At 42.7% G+C, this 17678-nt stretch overlaps 1 protein-coding gene across 1 annotated transcript in view; it reads left to right on the top strand.

Annotated features, from left to right (window-relative positions):
* The window catches only part of LOC311233496 (nuclear receptor coactivator 2-like), a 158669-nt gene that overhangs the window by 97801 nt on the left and 43190 nt on the right, over window positions 1-17678 (top strand). Inside the window, exons 15-17 of the mRNA XM_084320463.1 lie at window positions 2742-2901; window positions 4327-4665; window positions 5817-5894. Of these exons, the coding sequence (XP_084176589.1) occupies window positions 2742-2901; window positions 4327-4665; window positions 5817-5894 (577 nt within the window). The remainder of the gene's footprint in view (window positions 1-2741; window positions 2902-4326; window positions 4666-5816; window positions 5895-17678) is intronic.

The following is a 17678-nucleotide window of genomic DNA, read 5'->3' as shown; positions in this document are numbered from 1 at the left end:
TGTGTGTGTGTGTACCTGAAGTGTGACTATGATGAACTGTGTGTGTGTGTACCTGAAGTGTGACTATGATGAACTGTGTGTGTGTACCTGAAGTGTGACTATGATGAACTGTGTGTGTGTGTACCTGAAGTGTTACTATGATGAACTGTGTGTGTACCTGATAGGGCTGTCTTAAATACTTCGAAGCTTCGTTCGATGGCACAAGCTTCGAACATTAAAAAAAAATCGAAGTTAAAAAAAAAATAAATAAAAAAAAAATTTACTTCGATTTGTGTGTGTGTGTGCGTGCGTGTGTGTGTGTGAGAACTACCCATCCCAGTTAGGACAGCCGAATCCCGTCCAATCTTTCGCCGTCGACTAAAGACTCACTTCTTCAACCATTATCTGAAATGATAAAAAAATAAAAATAAAAATCTAACCGTGACTAACCTTACTGTCATGCACTTTTCCTAATAAACTAACCTACACTGTAACATGCAACACTTTGATAAACATTGTTACTCAGCTGATAGAGTTGTACCCTTCTTGCTGTCTTGTCGTACAGAACTTGTAAGTCGCTTTGGATAAAAGCGTCAGCTAAATGACTAAATGTAAATGTGTGTGTGTGTGTGTGTGTGTGTGTGTGTGTGTGTGTGTGTGTGTGTGTGTGTGTGCGCGCATGAGGCCATTGGGTGGGGCCGGGGGACAAATACACTGGAGGAAATTAACCCAGCTCAGCACTGCCCAAATTATATCATCACTATTGCCTGTTTGAAGGATATCATCCTCAAATACATATACACCTACATGCCTTGTAGAATTCCACACATAAGAAAGAAAGATACTGGGATGAATAAACAAAATAGGAAATAAAATTTAGATAAGGTGCTACTGAGATGTTTTGGCGAGTTCTTTGTTTTTTTGTGGAAGTTGCCCTTCTTAAAAATGCATGAACATTCACTGATAATTGGTCTGTAGTGGAGTCTACAAGGTCTACATTGCCGGACCATGTAGAATCCGGACCTTGTAGACTGACATAATTCTGTGCATAGTTTAGTCTACACAGGCCATATTTCAAATAATCAAAATCTTACTTCATTCATCTTAAACATTCTTGATTTGGGGGATTGGTAGTTCCCATGAAATCTGAAGTTGTTCAAACGACAACAGCGATCCACCTTGAATTAAATCACACAGCCGAGTGAAACCTTGTTGGCTCAGTCACGAAAGGGGCTACTTAATTAATTAATCCAACCCACTTTATTTATAGAGCACATTTAAAAACAACAAAGTTTATGAAAGTGCTGTACAAGTCCCACAACATAAGATAAAAAAAAAATTAAAATTAAAATCAAAAAAAGAAAAAAAAAAAAAAGAAAAAAATCGAAGCTTCGAATTAAAATCGAAGCTCGGCCCCGAAGCTTCGATTGCCAAAAAAAGCTTCGAAGGTCAGCCCTAGTACCTGAAGTGTGACTATGATGAACTGTGTGTGTGTGTGTACCTGAAGTGTGACTATGATGAACTGTGTGTACTGTACCTGAAGTGTGACTATGATGAACTGTGTGTGTGTGTGTACCTGAAGTGTGACTATGATGAACTGTGTGTGTACTGTACCTGAAGTGTGACTATGATGAACTGTGTGTGTGTGTGTTACCTGAAGTGTAACTATGATGAACTGTGTGTTAGGGGTGGACGGTATAAACGGTATACGGTATAAACGGTATGAATTTGCTCTACGGTATGGATTTTGACTATACCGAGTAACCGGTAGGGCAGCTCTAAAATAGCAATGACGTCATGTAACCACAGCGCGACTATTTCAATCGCATTTGCCCCTAAAAATAGATCGAATTAGTCATAGATAATAGATATGTGCAAACTGGAAAAAGTTATTTAGGAGGCTTCGCGCAGTGGGCGCACTGGGCGTGTCAACACGCAATTGTCATTTCATAATAAACACATATCACCGCGGCGCACAGCAAGTTTCAATTTCAGTTCCTGGCATTTTTAACCAGTGGAGAAAGGTAAGAGATCTTTTTTACCTTTTCTTATATGAATTATTCTACGTTAATAAAACATACCTGGTGATCAACTACAGTTTGCTGTAAACATTATGATATGTGTGTAGTGTTATGATAACGACGGGAGGACGGCTGCTGCAGCAGTGGATTTGCGAAATAGCATGCAGCTGCAGAGCCGCAGAGCCAGTGGCTCTTTCAGGTCTGGTCACAGGCCCGCTCAACAGCGCCCCCCCACCAAACGGCTGAACGACCTGAAAGAGCCACTGGCTCTGCGGCTCTGCAGCTGCATATGCTTCTAGCAAAATCCAGCCCCGCTGTTTGCAATGGGAGCAGCACGGAGTCTCGACTCGGGACTTATTTTATTTGGAATATAATGACTTTATACGCAAAAGTAGCCTAGTTTTAAGTTAAAATATTATAAATCTACATGCCTTGAGGATGTCATTCTTTATATAGCCTGCCTATTAGGCAAAAAAAATTATTCTAACGGAAACACTGATACCGTGATATATACCGTTACCGTCTATGCTTCAAATTATACCGTGATATAAATTTTAGACCATACCGTCCACCCCGTGTGTGTACTGTACCTGAAGTGTGACTATGATGAACTGTGTGTGTGTGTTACCTGAAGTGTGACTATGATGAACTGTGTGTGTGTGTGTACCTGAAGTGTGACTATGATGAACTGTGTGTGTACTGTACCTGAAGTGTGACCATGATGAACTGTGTGGTTGCCAGGCCGACGTACGGGGTCCCGCAGGAGGAGGGGGGGTGCTGCGTGGGGCTGGAGGGCCTCTCAGACGAGGGGGCTCTCCTGAGTCAGCTGTACTCTGTGCTGAAGGACTTTGACGGGCTGGAGGAGATCGACAAGATGCTGGGCATCCCCACCCTGGGACAAGTAGGTGTTTTAAGAACATACTCACTCCTCCACTCCCTCACCCCACCCTGGGACAAGTAGGTGTTTAAGAACATACTCACTCCCTCACTCACTCCCTCACCCCACCCTGGGAAAAGTAGGTGTTTAAGAACATACTCACTCCCTCACTCACTCCCTCACCCCACCCTGGGACAAGTAGGTGTTTAAGAACATACTCACTCCCTCACCCCACACTGGGACAAGTAGGTGTTTAAGAACATACTCACTCCTCCACTCACTCCCTCACCCCACCCTGGGACAAGTAGGTGTTTAACACATGAACTGCCACGCTTATATCCATCAATGTATGATCACTGCCACCACTCTAAGCATATGGAGATGTTCACCTTCTTGCAGGGCTATAACTTTTTAAATTGTATTGCTAAATTGACATTACTATGGCCCATTCAACATCGATTATCTATCGTTCAGGATGTAGGAACGTTATACTTTTTCATTCATATATTCATACGAAAATACCGTCTAGAATATAAGTATGTTTTTATCGTTTTCTGCAGTAATTCCTAGAACGCTAGTTATCGGCCGAAACGCATAATATAGATTATCGATTGCAGTTTATTCGCGATACACGCTATATTAAAAAATCCAACTGAATACGATCCTAAACGTTATGACTCATCATGCGCGGATGAAGGGGGGGGGGGGGGGGGGGGGTCCGGGTCGTTTATAATTCCGTGATCGTCAGTAAATGCTTTATGTAGTATGGGTGATATATTGATCAGAGCGGTTTGAATTGAAAAGAATAAATCAAGCTGAAAGTAACGTTACTGTCCTCTTACCGTTCGCCGATGAGACTGGAGGAAAAAGATCCCACTTATTTGACGTCGATCGACTAGATCCATTTCCGGTTTGTATGGCGCAATAAACGCCCAAATCATATCGATTATTGAGTTATGGCAGCGATCCATATACACGGATGTGTGTCTAAAGTCCCGCAACAATATGTGACTGCCGGACGCATTTCCCAGATGCACGGAGATCACCAGAGATCCATTTCCGGTTGTAACTCGCCCGATCATGGGTGGCGGAATTATGAATACCATGGCGAAAAAATGAAATATGATCTCAATAACGTTGTACGCCGTGGATTGGCGGAATTCACATGATCCTCAAACACGTCGTACAACGTGTTTGGCGGGGAATGTGTTAAGAACATACTCACTCCTCCACTCACTCATTCACTCACTCCCTCACCCCACACTAGGACAAGTAGGTGTTTAAGAACACACGCATACTCACTCCTTCACTCACTCCCTCACCCCACACTAGGACAAATAGGTGTTTAAGAACATACTCACTCCTCCACTCACTCCTTCACTCACTCCTTCACTCACTCCCTCACTTCTATTCTATTCTATTCTATTATCGTATCTCTTGTCTCCCTAGGGCCACCAGGGGGAGCCAGACCAGTATCACACCACCAGCTCGGACCTGACGGTGGGCATGAAGCCCCCCCTGTACGCGCAGCACCACTACACCCTGCAGGGCAGCGCCATGGTGCCACACGGCTATGGCGCCTTGGCCCACGACGCCAGCTTCCACCCGGGGGCGATGGGAGCCCAGATGGCACAGCAGCGGATGGGTGGGGGCTACCCGCCGATGATGAGGATGCCCGGGGGAGGAGTCAGGCTGACTGGATTGAGACCGGGGGGGCCCCCTGTGGTGGTACCGACCCAGCCCAGTAACCTGAGGCTCCAGCTACAGCACCGGCTCCAAGCACAGCTGGTAAAACTCACAGCAACTAGTGATGACACGAGATACTGAACTCACTCAAGACCCACAGCAACTAGTGATGAGATACCTCACTCACTCACTCACTCACTCACTCACTCACTCACTCACTGAACTCAATCTCTCACTCTCTCACTCACTGAACTCACTCACTCACTGAACTCACTCACTCTCTCACTGACTGAACTCAATCTCTCACTCACTGAACTCACTCTCTCACTCACTCACTCACTCACTCACTCACTCACTCACTCACTCACTCACTCACTCACTCACTCACTCACTCACTCACTCACTCATGTTTGCAACCACACATACCAAATGAGACAGTGTCAGAAACAAAAAGAAAAATCCAGCATGCATCTTTATTTGATGACTCAGCTGATCTGTCTCCAATAAGCGCTAAAGCAGTCATTACTCATGGATACAAATGCACTTTAATTACAGCAACATCAGTATTTCCACGCGTGCAGGGCTTGAAGAAACTAATTTAGAACAGACATCAAGGTGTTCCTTATGACAGTGTCATGGGGCGACAGTGGCTCAGGAGGTAGAGCGGTTGTCTGGTGATCAGAAGGTTCCTGGTTCAATTTCCGCTCCTCAGCATGTTGAAGTGTCCTTGAGACTAACTGCTCCCGATGAGCAGGTTGGCACCTTGCATGGTCGCCTCCACCGTCTGTGTGTGAATGTGTGAGTGAATGGGTGAATGTGAGGAACACATTTAAAAAAATAAAAATAAAAATGTAATAAAGGTTTCAGCATCTCCTGATCTGTTAGTCATGCAGTCAGGAAGCTGATCTCCAGAGTACTGTGGAGTAGGTTTCAGCATCTCCTGATCTGTTAGTCATGCAGTAACTGATATCCAGAGTACTGTGGAGTAGGTTTCAGCATCTCCTGATCGGTTAGTCATGCAGTCAGGAAGCTGATATCCAGAGTATTGTGTGGAGTAGGTTTCAGCATCTCCTGATCTGTTAGTTGTGCAGTCCGGAAGCTGATATCCAGAGTACTGTGGAGTAGGTTTCAGTGTTTCTTTACAGCTTGTTACAGACTGAAGTGTGGCCCCATTGACTTTGCATTAGTAGTGGCAGTGTACCATGAGGTAGTCATACTAGCTACTGATTGGTTGCTGCTGTCTCGTTCCACAGAACCGCCAGCCAATAGTGAGCCAGATGAGTGGAGTGTCCAACATGAATCTACCTCTAAAGTCTAATGTCCAAACCCAGGTTAGTGACGTATCTTTGAGTCCTTGTCTCTCTCTGGACACATTCACACCTAAGTTTGTTTGAAACAGTCCGACTCAAAAGTGAAATTGTTTTGTTGTAGTTGTTATAAGTTTGGTTATGGTTCACATTGACAAACAAACACATGAACACACACACACCACACACACCACACATCCTGCACTCTCTCACACACAAACACACTACAGGTCACTTTAGGAAAAAGCAAAGGTCAATTGAAAGCATTTGACTTTCGTTTTGTCAGAAATAAGGGAATCATTTTAAAGAAGCAGGTATTTGAGCAGGTAGAGCTCTGTTGTCTTGCTCTTGACACAAAGGGATAGACAAATTAGCTGTTGCAGGAATCGAACCTGTGACTCAAATCAAATGTATTAACGACACACGTTAATGTCCCCATGGGCCGGACATGTCTTCTTTAACTCATTCAGCGCCAGCTATTATCCTCATCCTGTAGTCAATGGGCCTCGCTAAAAGATAGGCATTTTCACTGTGCGTCATGATGTTTGCAGAGCTATATCTATATTCTATATTATAGCTATGGAGACAATACTATGGCTCATTTGACAGTCACTATCTCTCGTCCAACATATAAAAAAAATAGTACATTTTTTCATGTATACGTTCACGTGTTATCCCGTGGTGAATATTGTATAGTTTCAGAGTGATCCGGGCTAATTCCTGGAAGCTGCGTTATGGAGCGCTGTGTGGATTTTGCTAAAGGCGTTCGCGTTGCTCGCCTGAACACGTTACTATTTCCAAATCAAAGGTATATACAGGCATTAAAGCGTTCCGTATTGAGACGGATTTCCGTCAATTTGATTCGGAGTCGTGACGGATTTTATGATTTGTAGATGGAACATAAGCACCCGCCAAGCGCCAATGGCGGCCAGGTTTTAGGTGATTTTGATGAGTGACATTTGCGAGGTCTGAGAGGTCTGTCCGCCACATGGCGGGTAACAAAATAGTCATGTAAAATTATTAAAACGACGCTATGTTTTGGTCTTAAGACAGTCGCCTTTTTTGCAGCCTTGCGCGTCAATCTCTCCTTGTTTACCGACGTCACATCCACCACCTGCTTATGTACCTGTTTGAACTGTAACGTTACGCACGCCTGCTATACCGATTAGCTAACGTTAGCTTAATAGCGTTAAATGGAAGGAGTAAGCCGGCCACTAAAAAGAAAACCCACCACGGTTTTCTCAGACGAAAAGGATGAGCGGGACCACCTAACAAAAGAAAGTTTCGAGAGGAATGGAAGTTTGAAGATAGCAATGTTTCAAGAGACTGGCTAGGCTACTGGGGGCTGTAGTTGTGAGTTGTTAACTTGTTCCGTGTGCCTAGAGCCATAGGAAATCCGCGCTCACGGAATCGCGGACGGAATCGCGGAATTTACCAATAAAAATGGAATCAACTGTAAAACGTGGAATATTGTAGAATTTGGCCTAATCTGTTTTCGGGAGGAGATGAAACGTTTGGTGCAAAGCTAACATGACCGGGGAGGCGGGGACGCTACAGCGGGTTACACACAACATGCAGCAGTGTCCAAGGGTCTGGCTGCTTCGGTTGTTAACATCGTCAAGAAGCTAAGAAATTCCGCAATAAGCCCTAAATTCAGAGCAGAGCAGTATCCTAATGACTTTTATGCCTCCGGCGATAAGGTGTTTTGCTAATTCTGTCAACGTACTGTGGACTGGACCCGCAAAAACACGTGCGAAGATCTTCCCAAAACACACCCACTACCTAACGATGATCCCTGGTGATCACAATATATACAGCTAGAGGGCGAGGCTAATCACTGACACTATTGTGATTAAATAGCTATGAAACGTTACAGTACATAGGACTATAAATGGAAATGATAGCTTCTTGCTAAATCTGGTGCACCCATCCATTTGTTTAATGCAAATGATTGTCAGTACACACTGTCCTTTATAAACGAAATAAACTAAAGGTGCCTAAATTATGCATTACTATATTATATACTATATTATATCACAATATAATAGATATAGCTAGGCTACTGACATTGTCATTGTGAGTCAGTGGTAGAGTCAGTGGTAGCTAGCTGTATATTGTTTACACTTGAAATGTGTATTTTTATTTTGTGTGCATTTTTATTTTGTCACAATATTATTTGAAAATTATTGTGTAAAATTTAACTGTATTTCTGAGTTGCAGCACTTAAAAACATTAAATGGAAACTGCAAATAAAAATTTAAGTTTAAAAAAATAAAATAAAAAAAATACATTAAATGGACTGTTATATCTTATTAAATTGTGGACATTTATTCATTCCCACTTATTAGACAATATTTCTGATGGCAAAATGAGCATAAAAAGCTAAATACAGAATTCTGAAATATTAAAACGGAAAAAACAGAATTTGGGAAAATTTTTATGGAACTTGGAAAATAATAAAACGGATTTCATATGGCTCTACGTGTGCCGCAACTATGTCAAAAAGAAAAACAGAAACAACACATTTGTCATTGTCGTGTTACTTCACAGTACAACTACGTGAGTCCTCTGCTGTGGTTGTGAGTATCCTTTATTAGCTTAACTCCGTATCTCTCTGGATCTGGTATATCCAGTAGCAGAAACGCATTCACATCATTAGGCTATGTCAGAAAACACATGTGCACAAATCCTGCATTAGGCTATGTGTCCACTAAAAGCCTTTTTTTCAAGGCGGACCGCTTTGAAAAAAGAAAGCTCCGAGCGTTTTTCTGAGGCTCGCGCCAGCCGCGGCTCCGCCCCTTCCTCGATGAGTTACATTGATGAGCACGCTCCTTTCCAAAAGTTGAACTAGTTTCAACTTTATGAGCTGGGAGCGCTCCCACCAAAAACGCTGCCGCCGAGAGCTCATAAAACGTCTGTCGCGTCTCCAGCATAGAAATGAATGACAGAAAGGAGCTGACAACTCATAAAACGTCCCTGGTGGACACAAGCCCTTAGGCCTACTTTAGCGGACAAAACCCAAACAAAACTTATTTCTCACCTCTGATACTCATCGGAGCCCATATAAGCGGGGAAACTTGAATGAATGAATGAAAACTTTATTTAACAGATTGCAGAATGGGTACAATACAGTATGGCTCAATACACACAATTGTTAAGGGGATGCAGACCAGAGTAATACGTTTGTCTTGTTTACATCAGGGTCCCATATTATCAATTCATATTATGATGAATTGTAAATGGGCGACCCTGATGTAAACAAGATGAAAGTCTTTCTCTGGTCTGCATCCCCTTAACAATTGTGTGTATTGAGCTGTACTGTATTGTACCCATTCTGCAATCTGTTAATAAAAATATCAATCAATCCCCCATTTTCAATTCATAGTGACATTTATGACATACATGACATTATGACATTTATGACATAGGGACATACATGACATACAGGTATATAGTACTGTTACATTTGTCACATATACGATATGCAAATATACAGTACTGTTACCCAGAGATCCTAACAGTAAATAATTATATACATATGATGAGGAGCAGACTGTACATTAGGAGGGGGTGGGTGGGTGGTAAAAAATATATACATACGGTGGGGAGGAGACTGTCCATTGGGGGGGGGGGGTGGTTGGACATTTACGGTGGCCAGTTTCCAATTGCAGCCTCCCGTAGGTGCTCTTTGAGAGTGGTTTTGAATGTGGGTAGGTAATAGGATTAAAAAAAAAATTACGGTTGTGGGTTCAACATTGTTGTGGCATAATTGCGAAACGTGTTTAGTCCCTTGTTTGTAGGGCTGTACCGAATGCTTCGAAGCTTCGATCATTCAATCAACATTTGAATTTTAAATGTTTAACCCATTCTCCGCCAATCACGTGTTAAAGGATAACTCCACTATTTTGGGAAATTAGCTTATTTAACATCTTCCCTGGAGTTAGACAAGAAGATGCATACCTTTTTTGTCTCTGTGCGTGCATTTTAGCTTTGGGAATAGATGCTCCGTTAGCATAGCTTAGCTTCATCACTGGAAGTGAGGCAGGACAGTAGCCTTACAGTGCCTTACAGTGTATTGCAAGGTCTGACATTGACCAAACTTGATATGCATGACCTTGGTGGGCTAATCAAAAGTTAGGGGGCTAATAACCCTTGCCATAATTTCAGTGCGCCCCTAACTTTTGATTGCAAGGTCTGACATTGACCCCCTTTTCAGGAGTTGACCTAGAGCCCACCAAGGTCATGCATATCAAGTTTGGTCAATGTCAGACCTTGCAATACACTGTAAGGCACTGTAAGGCTACTGTCCTGCCTCACTTCCAGTGATGAAGCTAAGCTATGCTAACGGAGCATCTATTCCCAAAGCTAAAATGCACGCACAGAGACAAAAAAGGTATGCATCTTCTTGTCTAACTCCAGGGAAGATGTTAAATAAGCTAATTTCCCAAAATAGTGGAGTTATCCTTTAAGGCGGGTTTCTCCGCCATGCGTTGTCTGCCAATCACGCCGTAAGGCGTGTTTGAGATCAATATTTCATATTTTCGTCATGGTATTCATATTTCACCCACGGAGTCTTGGCTGATGCTGTCTGAGCCATCACAACTCTGCAACGCTTCAATACCGCCACCTGGTGGCCGATCGGCGAGTTGCCAAACCGGAAGTGCCCGTTGGAGCTCGGTCCGTCCCCTAATTTCGTCCGGCCACTCGTTTATCGTCCCGGGGCTCAATACAGACACCGTGGATATGGATCTTTGCCATAACTCAATAATCAACATGATTTGGACGTGTATTAGTAATAGGGATGGGTATCGTTAAGATTTTATCGATAATACTACTCCTATCGATACTGCTTAACGGTTCGGTACTTTATCGATACTCTTATCGGTTCTTTTTGATAATTTTTTTATGATTTTTATATTTGCAGTTGAGAGCATTGGTCATCTCCCTACAGTAAAGATTAGAAATTATTGAATTATTGTAAATTTGTGTGGAGTGGTGGGAATAGCTGCTTCAATAATAACTTATAACAACAACAGACAAGTTGGACAACTATGTATACAAAAAAAACGATATACACTGAATGATTAGTTGTTACCTAAAGTCCTTGGACTCCACTGTAGAGAACGGGTGCAGGCCTTTGACAACAAACTTTGTCACAGCCCTGTGACACTCGTTCACCCTATCCTCTGTCATCTTTCCTCTAGCTGCTAGGGAGAAAGGACTTTGGGTGGTGGAGGTAGAGGGTGTGGTGGGCTCACTGGCCTGGGACACATTGGTGGCTGACCTCAGCTTGACGATCTATAAAAAGTTTTTAGATTGTAGTATTTGTAGCTAAACAATTATTTTGTTTATTAGCCTATTTGTAATAATTCGTTATTAGCCTAGGAAACTCTGTATCTTGGCTTACCGGCTGCAGTGGACGTGGATGCAGATGGACCACTGCGCGCAAGGCAGTCGAATACGGCGCATTTCTGCACACTAATATAGTGTTTTGCAAACAAATGTTTTGATAGATTGCTCGTATTGCCACCCTTACTGGCAAATCTTTTGTTGCACTTGTGGCAACGTGCGTTGTCGGCATTGACCCTTGTAAAGTATATCCATACTTTAGAACGCTTCGCTCTATCCGCCATCACGACTCAGTGCATGCAGACTCAGAGCTGTCTATGTCTGTGTGCAGCGCGCGTCAGCACGGAGACAGTGCTTTCATTAAGGAGTACCCGTATGTAGAAGAACGAAGTACCCGTATGTGTAGCGCGACTCGCGAGGAGTGTGTGTAATAATGACTCGCTGCGGCTCGCTTCTCGTGCAGAGACAGAGAGAGGAGAGATCGTTCACAACTTTTAAATAATAATAATAATAATAATAATCATTTCTCTAGAGTATCGATAGCAGTACCGAGGACGTCGGCGCTTATAAATACTCCGGTATTTTCTAATATAGTACCGGTTCCCGTTTAAAACCGGGGTCCGGGGGGCATCCCTAATTAGTAATATACAAACCGGAAATGGATCGCATCGATCAACATCACATAATTGGGATCAGTTTGCTCCACTCTCATCGCCCAACGCTACGAGGAGACTGACGTGAGTTTCAGCGTTTTTCTTTATAATTTTCTATACAAACTGCTCTGATCAATATATCACCCATACATCAATCATTTAACGTCGGCCATTTAATTATAAACGACCCCCTCCGTTCACCCGCAGATGATCAGTCATGACGTTTAGGACCATGTACAGTTGAAATTTTTAATATAGCATGGATCGGTATCTAACTGCATTTGATAATCTTATATACCGTATGCATTTATGCCTATATCTCACGTCCTATGAAATACTGCAGAAAACGATAAAAACATATTTATACTCTAGACGGTATTTTAGTATGAATGTGTGAATGAAAAAGTTAAACGTTCCTACATCCTGAACGATAGATAATTGATGTTGAATGGGCCATAGTAATGTCAATTTAGCAATACAATTAAAAAAGTTATAGCCCTGCAAAGAAGGTGAACATCTCCATAGACAAATAGCGCTGGCAGAGGATGGTTTAGGATGATCAAAGTGGTGGCAGAGAATGGTAATACAAATACAAAAAACAAATTTAATATTTTTTTTTGTCTATTTGTCTGTTTAAACCAATGGGGGTTTTCTTCACAGTTGCAGTTAAAGATTAGGCTACACTAATATTATACTATAAGACGTCACCATCACTTTCATACCAACCGTACCCTTATTATTTATGTTGACGAATGAGAACTGATGTTCATTAAAGAAAGTTGATTTAATAAAAGAAAAAGACTAATTCAATCAGATTAAGCACTTTATTCAAATTGAGGATTCAATAAAAAACAAATTAATTAATACTTTTTTTTTTATAGACATTCGAAGCTTCGTTCGAATACTTCAATCGAAGCTTTGAATGTTAAAAAATGACATTTGGTACAGCCCTACTTGTTTGTATGATAACAAGCCTTTTAGTTCATGGTGCAAAAAAACAAAAGAGCCAGGTGTGTGTTTTTGCAACGTATGCCACAGGAAAAAATTACAGTGTGGCAGTAATGGGAAAAGGGTCCTAGCTCGCCATCAATCAGAAGCTAGCCACAAGACTTGCATTCGCGCTCTCCAGCACACAGCCTCCCTGCCTGGCGTGACAACCACAACAGTAGGGTCTATAGTCATAGTCAGGACAGTAGGCTCTACAAGTAGGCTCCCTTAAAACGCTAACGCTATTAAAAAATAAATACAGTGGAGGTTAAAATAAGAATATGACTTGGCCTGAAAAAAAGTTCAGTCAGGAGATTTTTTGTGCTTTAATCCCTGTATATAATAGGTATTATGTTAATTATGAATGCATCAAAGGTGGGGGGGGGGGTAGTTTGTTGATGCTCTGATCGTCAGCAACGGCATACATACGTTGATCGTTGCGATCGATGTGAAATCATTGTTGGATCAAAGTAGCATTGATGTCATATAGTCCTTACCTTTACTAGGAGGTATCCCAAAAAGAATATTCCAATTGTTTGATCGCGATTTCCAGTATTGATTGGAATCTCATCGGCCACAGGTCAGAGCAATTTAACACTTTGGTTGCCTAAGGTTAAATTAATGATATACCATAGATTGCCAGCGCTATTTGTCTATGGAGAAAGTCCCCTTCTTTGCAGGGCTATAACTTTTTAAATTCTATTGCTACATTGCCATTATTAGGGCCCATTCAAAGTCCTATATGTATTGTTCATTGTGTAGCAACGTTAAACTTTTTCATTCACATATTCATAGTAAAGTATGGTCTAATGTATAAGTATGTTTTCATCTCTTTCTGCAGCTTTCTCCAGAACGTGATATATAGCCCCAAATGCATTATATTGATGATGAAATACAGTTTGATGGCAATCAGCGCGATATAAAAAATTCCAACTAGACGTACTTCTAGAAGTTACTACACGTCATCTGATGTTGACCGGATGGGCGAGGGGGCGTTTATAATTCCGTGGGCAGCGTTATACCAATCATCTAATGTGGGTCAAATGTTGATAATATCAGTTATTATCGAAGACGGTAACGTTACACGCTGAAACTCACCCCAGTCTCCGCGCGCCGTTGGGCGATCATCGTCGAGTAGAAATTTTATCATTATGGGATATATTATTACCCGGTCCATCTCCAGCTTGTATAATGGTATATACGTCCAAATCATGTTGTTTATCGAGTTATTGGCAATCGATCGCTATGTAGAGTGACAAGCTAGAGTCACGGGACATGTACCGAGTGGCCGGAAGCAATACGGACGTCTAGCAAAACCTCTAGTGCGCTTCCTGTTAAGCGCTTGCGCCGATCGGCCACCAGATGGCGCTCCTGAACCGCCAGAGAGCTCAGTGGGTCCTGCTGGTGGATCTCAGGCCAGCGGAGGGACATTATGAATCCGATCGCAGATTTTTGAAATATTGATATAAAGACGATGTACAGCGTCCCCCGGCAACTTTAGCATGGCCAGCAAAGACGTCTAAAGACGGCTCCCGGCACCCAAAGTGTTAACGTCAATTTCAGCTTGGTTGTGCATTGTTTTCATAGCCATCGCCCTGATCAGCGTATGCTGTTGTACTAACGAATGCCGTTATTGACAATCAATTCATCAGAAACGACCCCCCCCCCTTTCATGTATGCATGATGGAACATAATATACCGATCATATGCATTTGAATTTTTTATTGTAGCGTGTATAGGGAGGAAATGCCAATGGATTAAGTATAATATGCGTTGCGGCCTAATACTAGCCTCCCAGGAATTACCCTAAGCCGCTCTAAAACCATACTTATATTCACCACGGTATAAAACGGGAATGTATGGATGGAAAAAATATTAATTATTTTTTGGGGCGGCTAGGTGGTGCAGTGGGCAAGGCGCTCACCACCAATGCAGGATACGTTGGGTTCGAGCCCAGCTCTCCGCATTGCTATCAGCTTTCCTGGTCGTTCATACTAATACAATTGGCAGTATTAGGGGGTGGGAAGCTGATGGGTGGGGATCGGACGTTGTGGACAGCGACTCCTACAGGTCGGTTGGTGCGCCTGCGCAGCAGAATCAGGAAGCGACGGGGGCGGCGTGCCCTCCAAACGCAGACCCCCGACGCTGAGAGATCGCGCTGTGCAGGTGAAAAGATGTGACTGCTGCTTCCTCGAGTACCGGAGGGGACACGTGATGTAAGGCTTAGTCCACATTGCAGCCGGCTTGTGGGAGGCATGGCCTAACAACGTTCGAGACAGGGGAGGGTAGAATTGGACAATACGAAATTGGGATGGGAGAAAAATAGAAAATGGGAGAAAAAGTAGATACAACATTTTTTTTTAAATCCTTTTCCACATCTTGAACGATAGATACTCGATGTCAAATGGGCCATAGTATTGCATATATAGCTATAATATTTAAATAGTTATAGCCCTGCAAACAATGTGAGCGACTCCCACCGTTTACAGCGGTGGCGGTAGCTACTACAGGATGAGGCTAATCCGTGGCGTCCAATGAGTTAAAGTTGGAAAAACGGGCCAAATAACGAGTATACTCGTTATTGGCACTCAGCGGTTGTTGGGCAATAATGAGCAATATACGTCGGGCAATATACGTTATTGGCGCAGAAAGTGTTCTTTAAACAAGTCAAGAAGAATCACAATAAATTAAGAACAAAACAAAAAATACCATGAAATCCAAAATAAAATGTAAAATAAATAAATGCAACACTCCCAGACATACCCCACACGAAGGTAAGGAAAAACTCACTAAAAACCTAGCAATAGGAAAACAGCACCACAGGCAATGTGGATGGGAGAAACCTTAGAAGGGCCGTTCAAGGAGGGATCTCCCTTCTTAGATGTCGGTGATAGTAGTGTTGCTATAAAGGCAAAACAGTTGATAAGCCTGTACATATGTGTAATGAAACACAAATAAGTACATGCAATAGCAACTGGGGTACATAAGAACATTTTGAAAGATTGAAAATAGAGCTGATGACGAATCCATTTGAGGTATGGGGGCGGCGTAGAGAGGGTTGCATCCTCCCGGCCATCATCATGGGACGTCCACCACTCCAGTCATCACCACGAGACAGCCACTCACAGGGAGACGGCGACAGGCGTTAGACAGTTTGCGTGTTTGTGATGGGTGGACATAGCAATAGATACATGTAGTAAGCATACATGTGAATAGAATAGATACATGTAGTAAGCATATATGTGAATAGAATAGATACATGTAGTAAGCATTATGTGAATAGAAAGTACTTAACCCAGCAATTAACTAGAACAGTGGTCAGGAACCTTTTTTTTTTAAATATATTTCATTGAGAGCCATATAGTATTTTTAACGTATAATAAATTAAATATGTCTTACTTTTAATGCGACTTCTGGTGCTGCATGGTTTTTCTGATGGCCTTGTAGTCTGGTTCATACGTGGTGAGGTTGAGCTTCATGCAGGCGTTGAGGCTTCCATCAGTTAAACGTGAGCCTAGGTTGGTCTTAATGTTCCTCATATGCGAGAATGACTGCTCACATGCATATGTAGAGCCAAACATGGTCAATACGGCAATACACACTCTGCATTGTGTGGTATGTCACAGGAAGCTCGTTCCAAGTTTTAAGAATCAGCTGGTCTTCAGGTTGAAGATTTTTCATTTCTGTCCACTTGTGTTCCCTCGCTAGCTCTGCTCGCTGTCGCGCAAGAGTTTCCAACTCTCCATTAAGTGACTTGAACTTACTCATCCACATGTCTGATGCCTTCAGGTCAGCAACTTCCAGCTCAAAGTCTCCGATAGAGACCCCGGGGATGCATGTCAGGTCGATTTTGTCCACTGCACACTCATGTGGATGAGTGATGAACTTGAAAAGACCAGTGCGTGCACGAAATTCTCCAAAACGTGCTTTGAATGACTGCAGGAGATTGGACGTAAAGCCAGCTAGCTGCTAGAGATCCAGATGTTGAGTGGGGTCACTTGCTAAGCATGCATCTCTAAATTGTTGCAGTCTTTCAAAGTGCAGAAGACGACCTGTTTCAATGTCCCTGAGAAAGACTTCCAGCTTGCTTTCAAATGCAAACACTGCTTGTTGAAGGGATGAGATTGTATGTCCAATACCTTGCATTTTTACATTGAGCTGGTTCAGATGACCAGTTATGTCCACGAGATAGTGAAACTGCAGAAGCCAGTCAGTGTTGTCTAGCTCAGGATGCTTGACGCCTTTCATTTCAAGAAAAGTCCGGATTTCACTCAGGCAAGCTGCAAAACGGCTGAGCACCTTCCCCCTTGACAACCAACGCACGTTGCTGTGTAAAAGCAGACCGGGATAATGATTCCCAACTTCTTCTAACAGAGCTTTAAACTGGCGATCATTTAAAGCTCGGGCAACAATAAAGTTGACCACTCGAATGACCAGCGACATCACCTCACCAAGCTCCTGGCCACACGTCTGAGCGCAAAGTGCCTCCTGGTACAGGATGCAATGAAAACTTAGGATGGCTCTCTTTTCATGTTCACGGAGAAGCGCTACAAATCCTTTGTTCTTCCCCAACATACAGGGTGCACCATCAGTACAGACAGAAATAAGTTTATCCATCGGTATTTTTTTTTCTTTAGCAAACTCCATGAAACACATGAATAAATCCTCTCCTCTTGTTGTCCCTTTCATTGGCAAAACAGCCAAGCTTTCCTCACGCAGTATCACCTGCAGCATACCTGGCAATTATACTGCACTGAGATAGATGGCTAACGTCTGTTGACTCATCTAGCGCAAGAGAAAAGTAGGCCCCGTGTTTATG

This window comes from Notolepis coatsorum (assembly GCF_963971535.1).
Source record: "Notolepis coatsorum genome assembly, chromosome: 8".
In the NCBI taxonomy this organism is placed as follows: domain Eukaryota; kingdom Metazoa; phylum Chordata; class Actinopteri; order Aulopiformes; family Paralepididae; genus Notolepis; species Notolepis coatsorum.
This window is presented reverse-complemented; position numbering and strand designations above follow the sequence as displayed.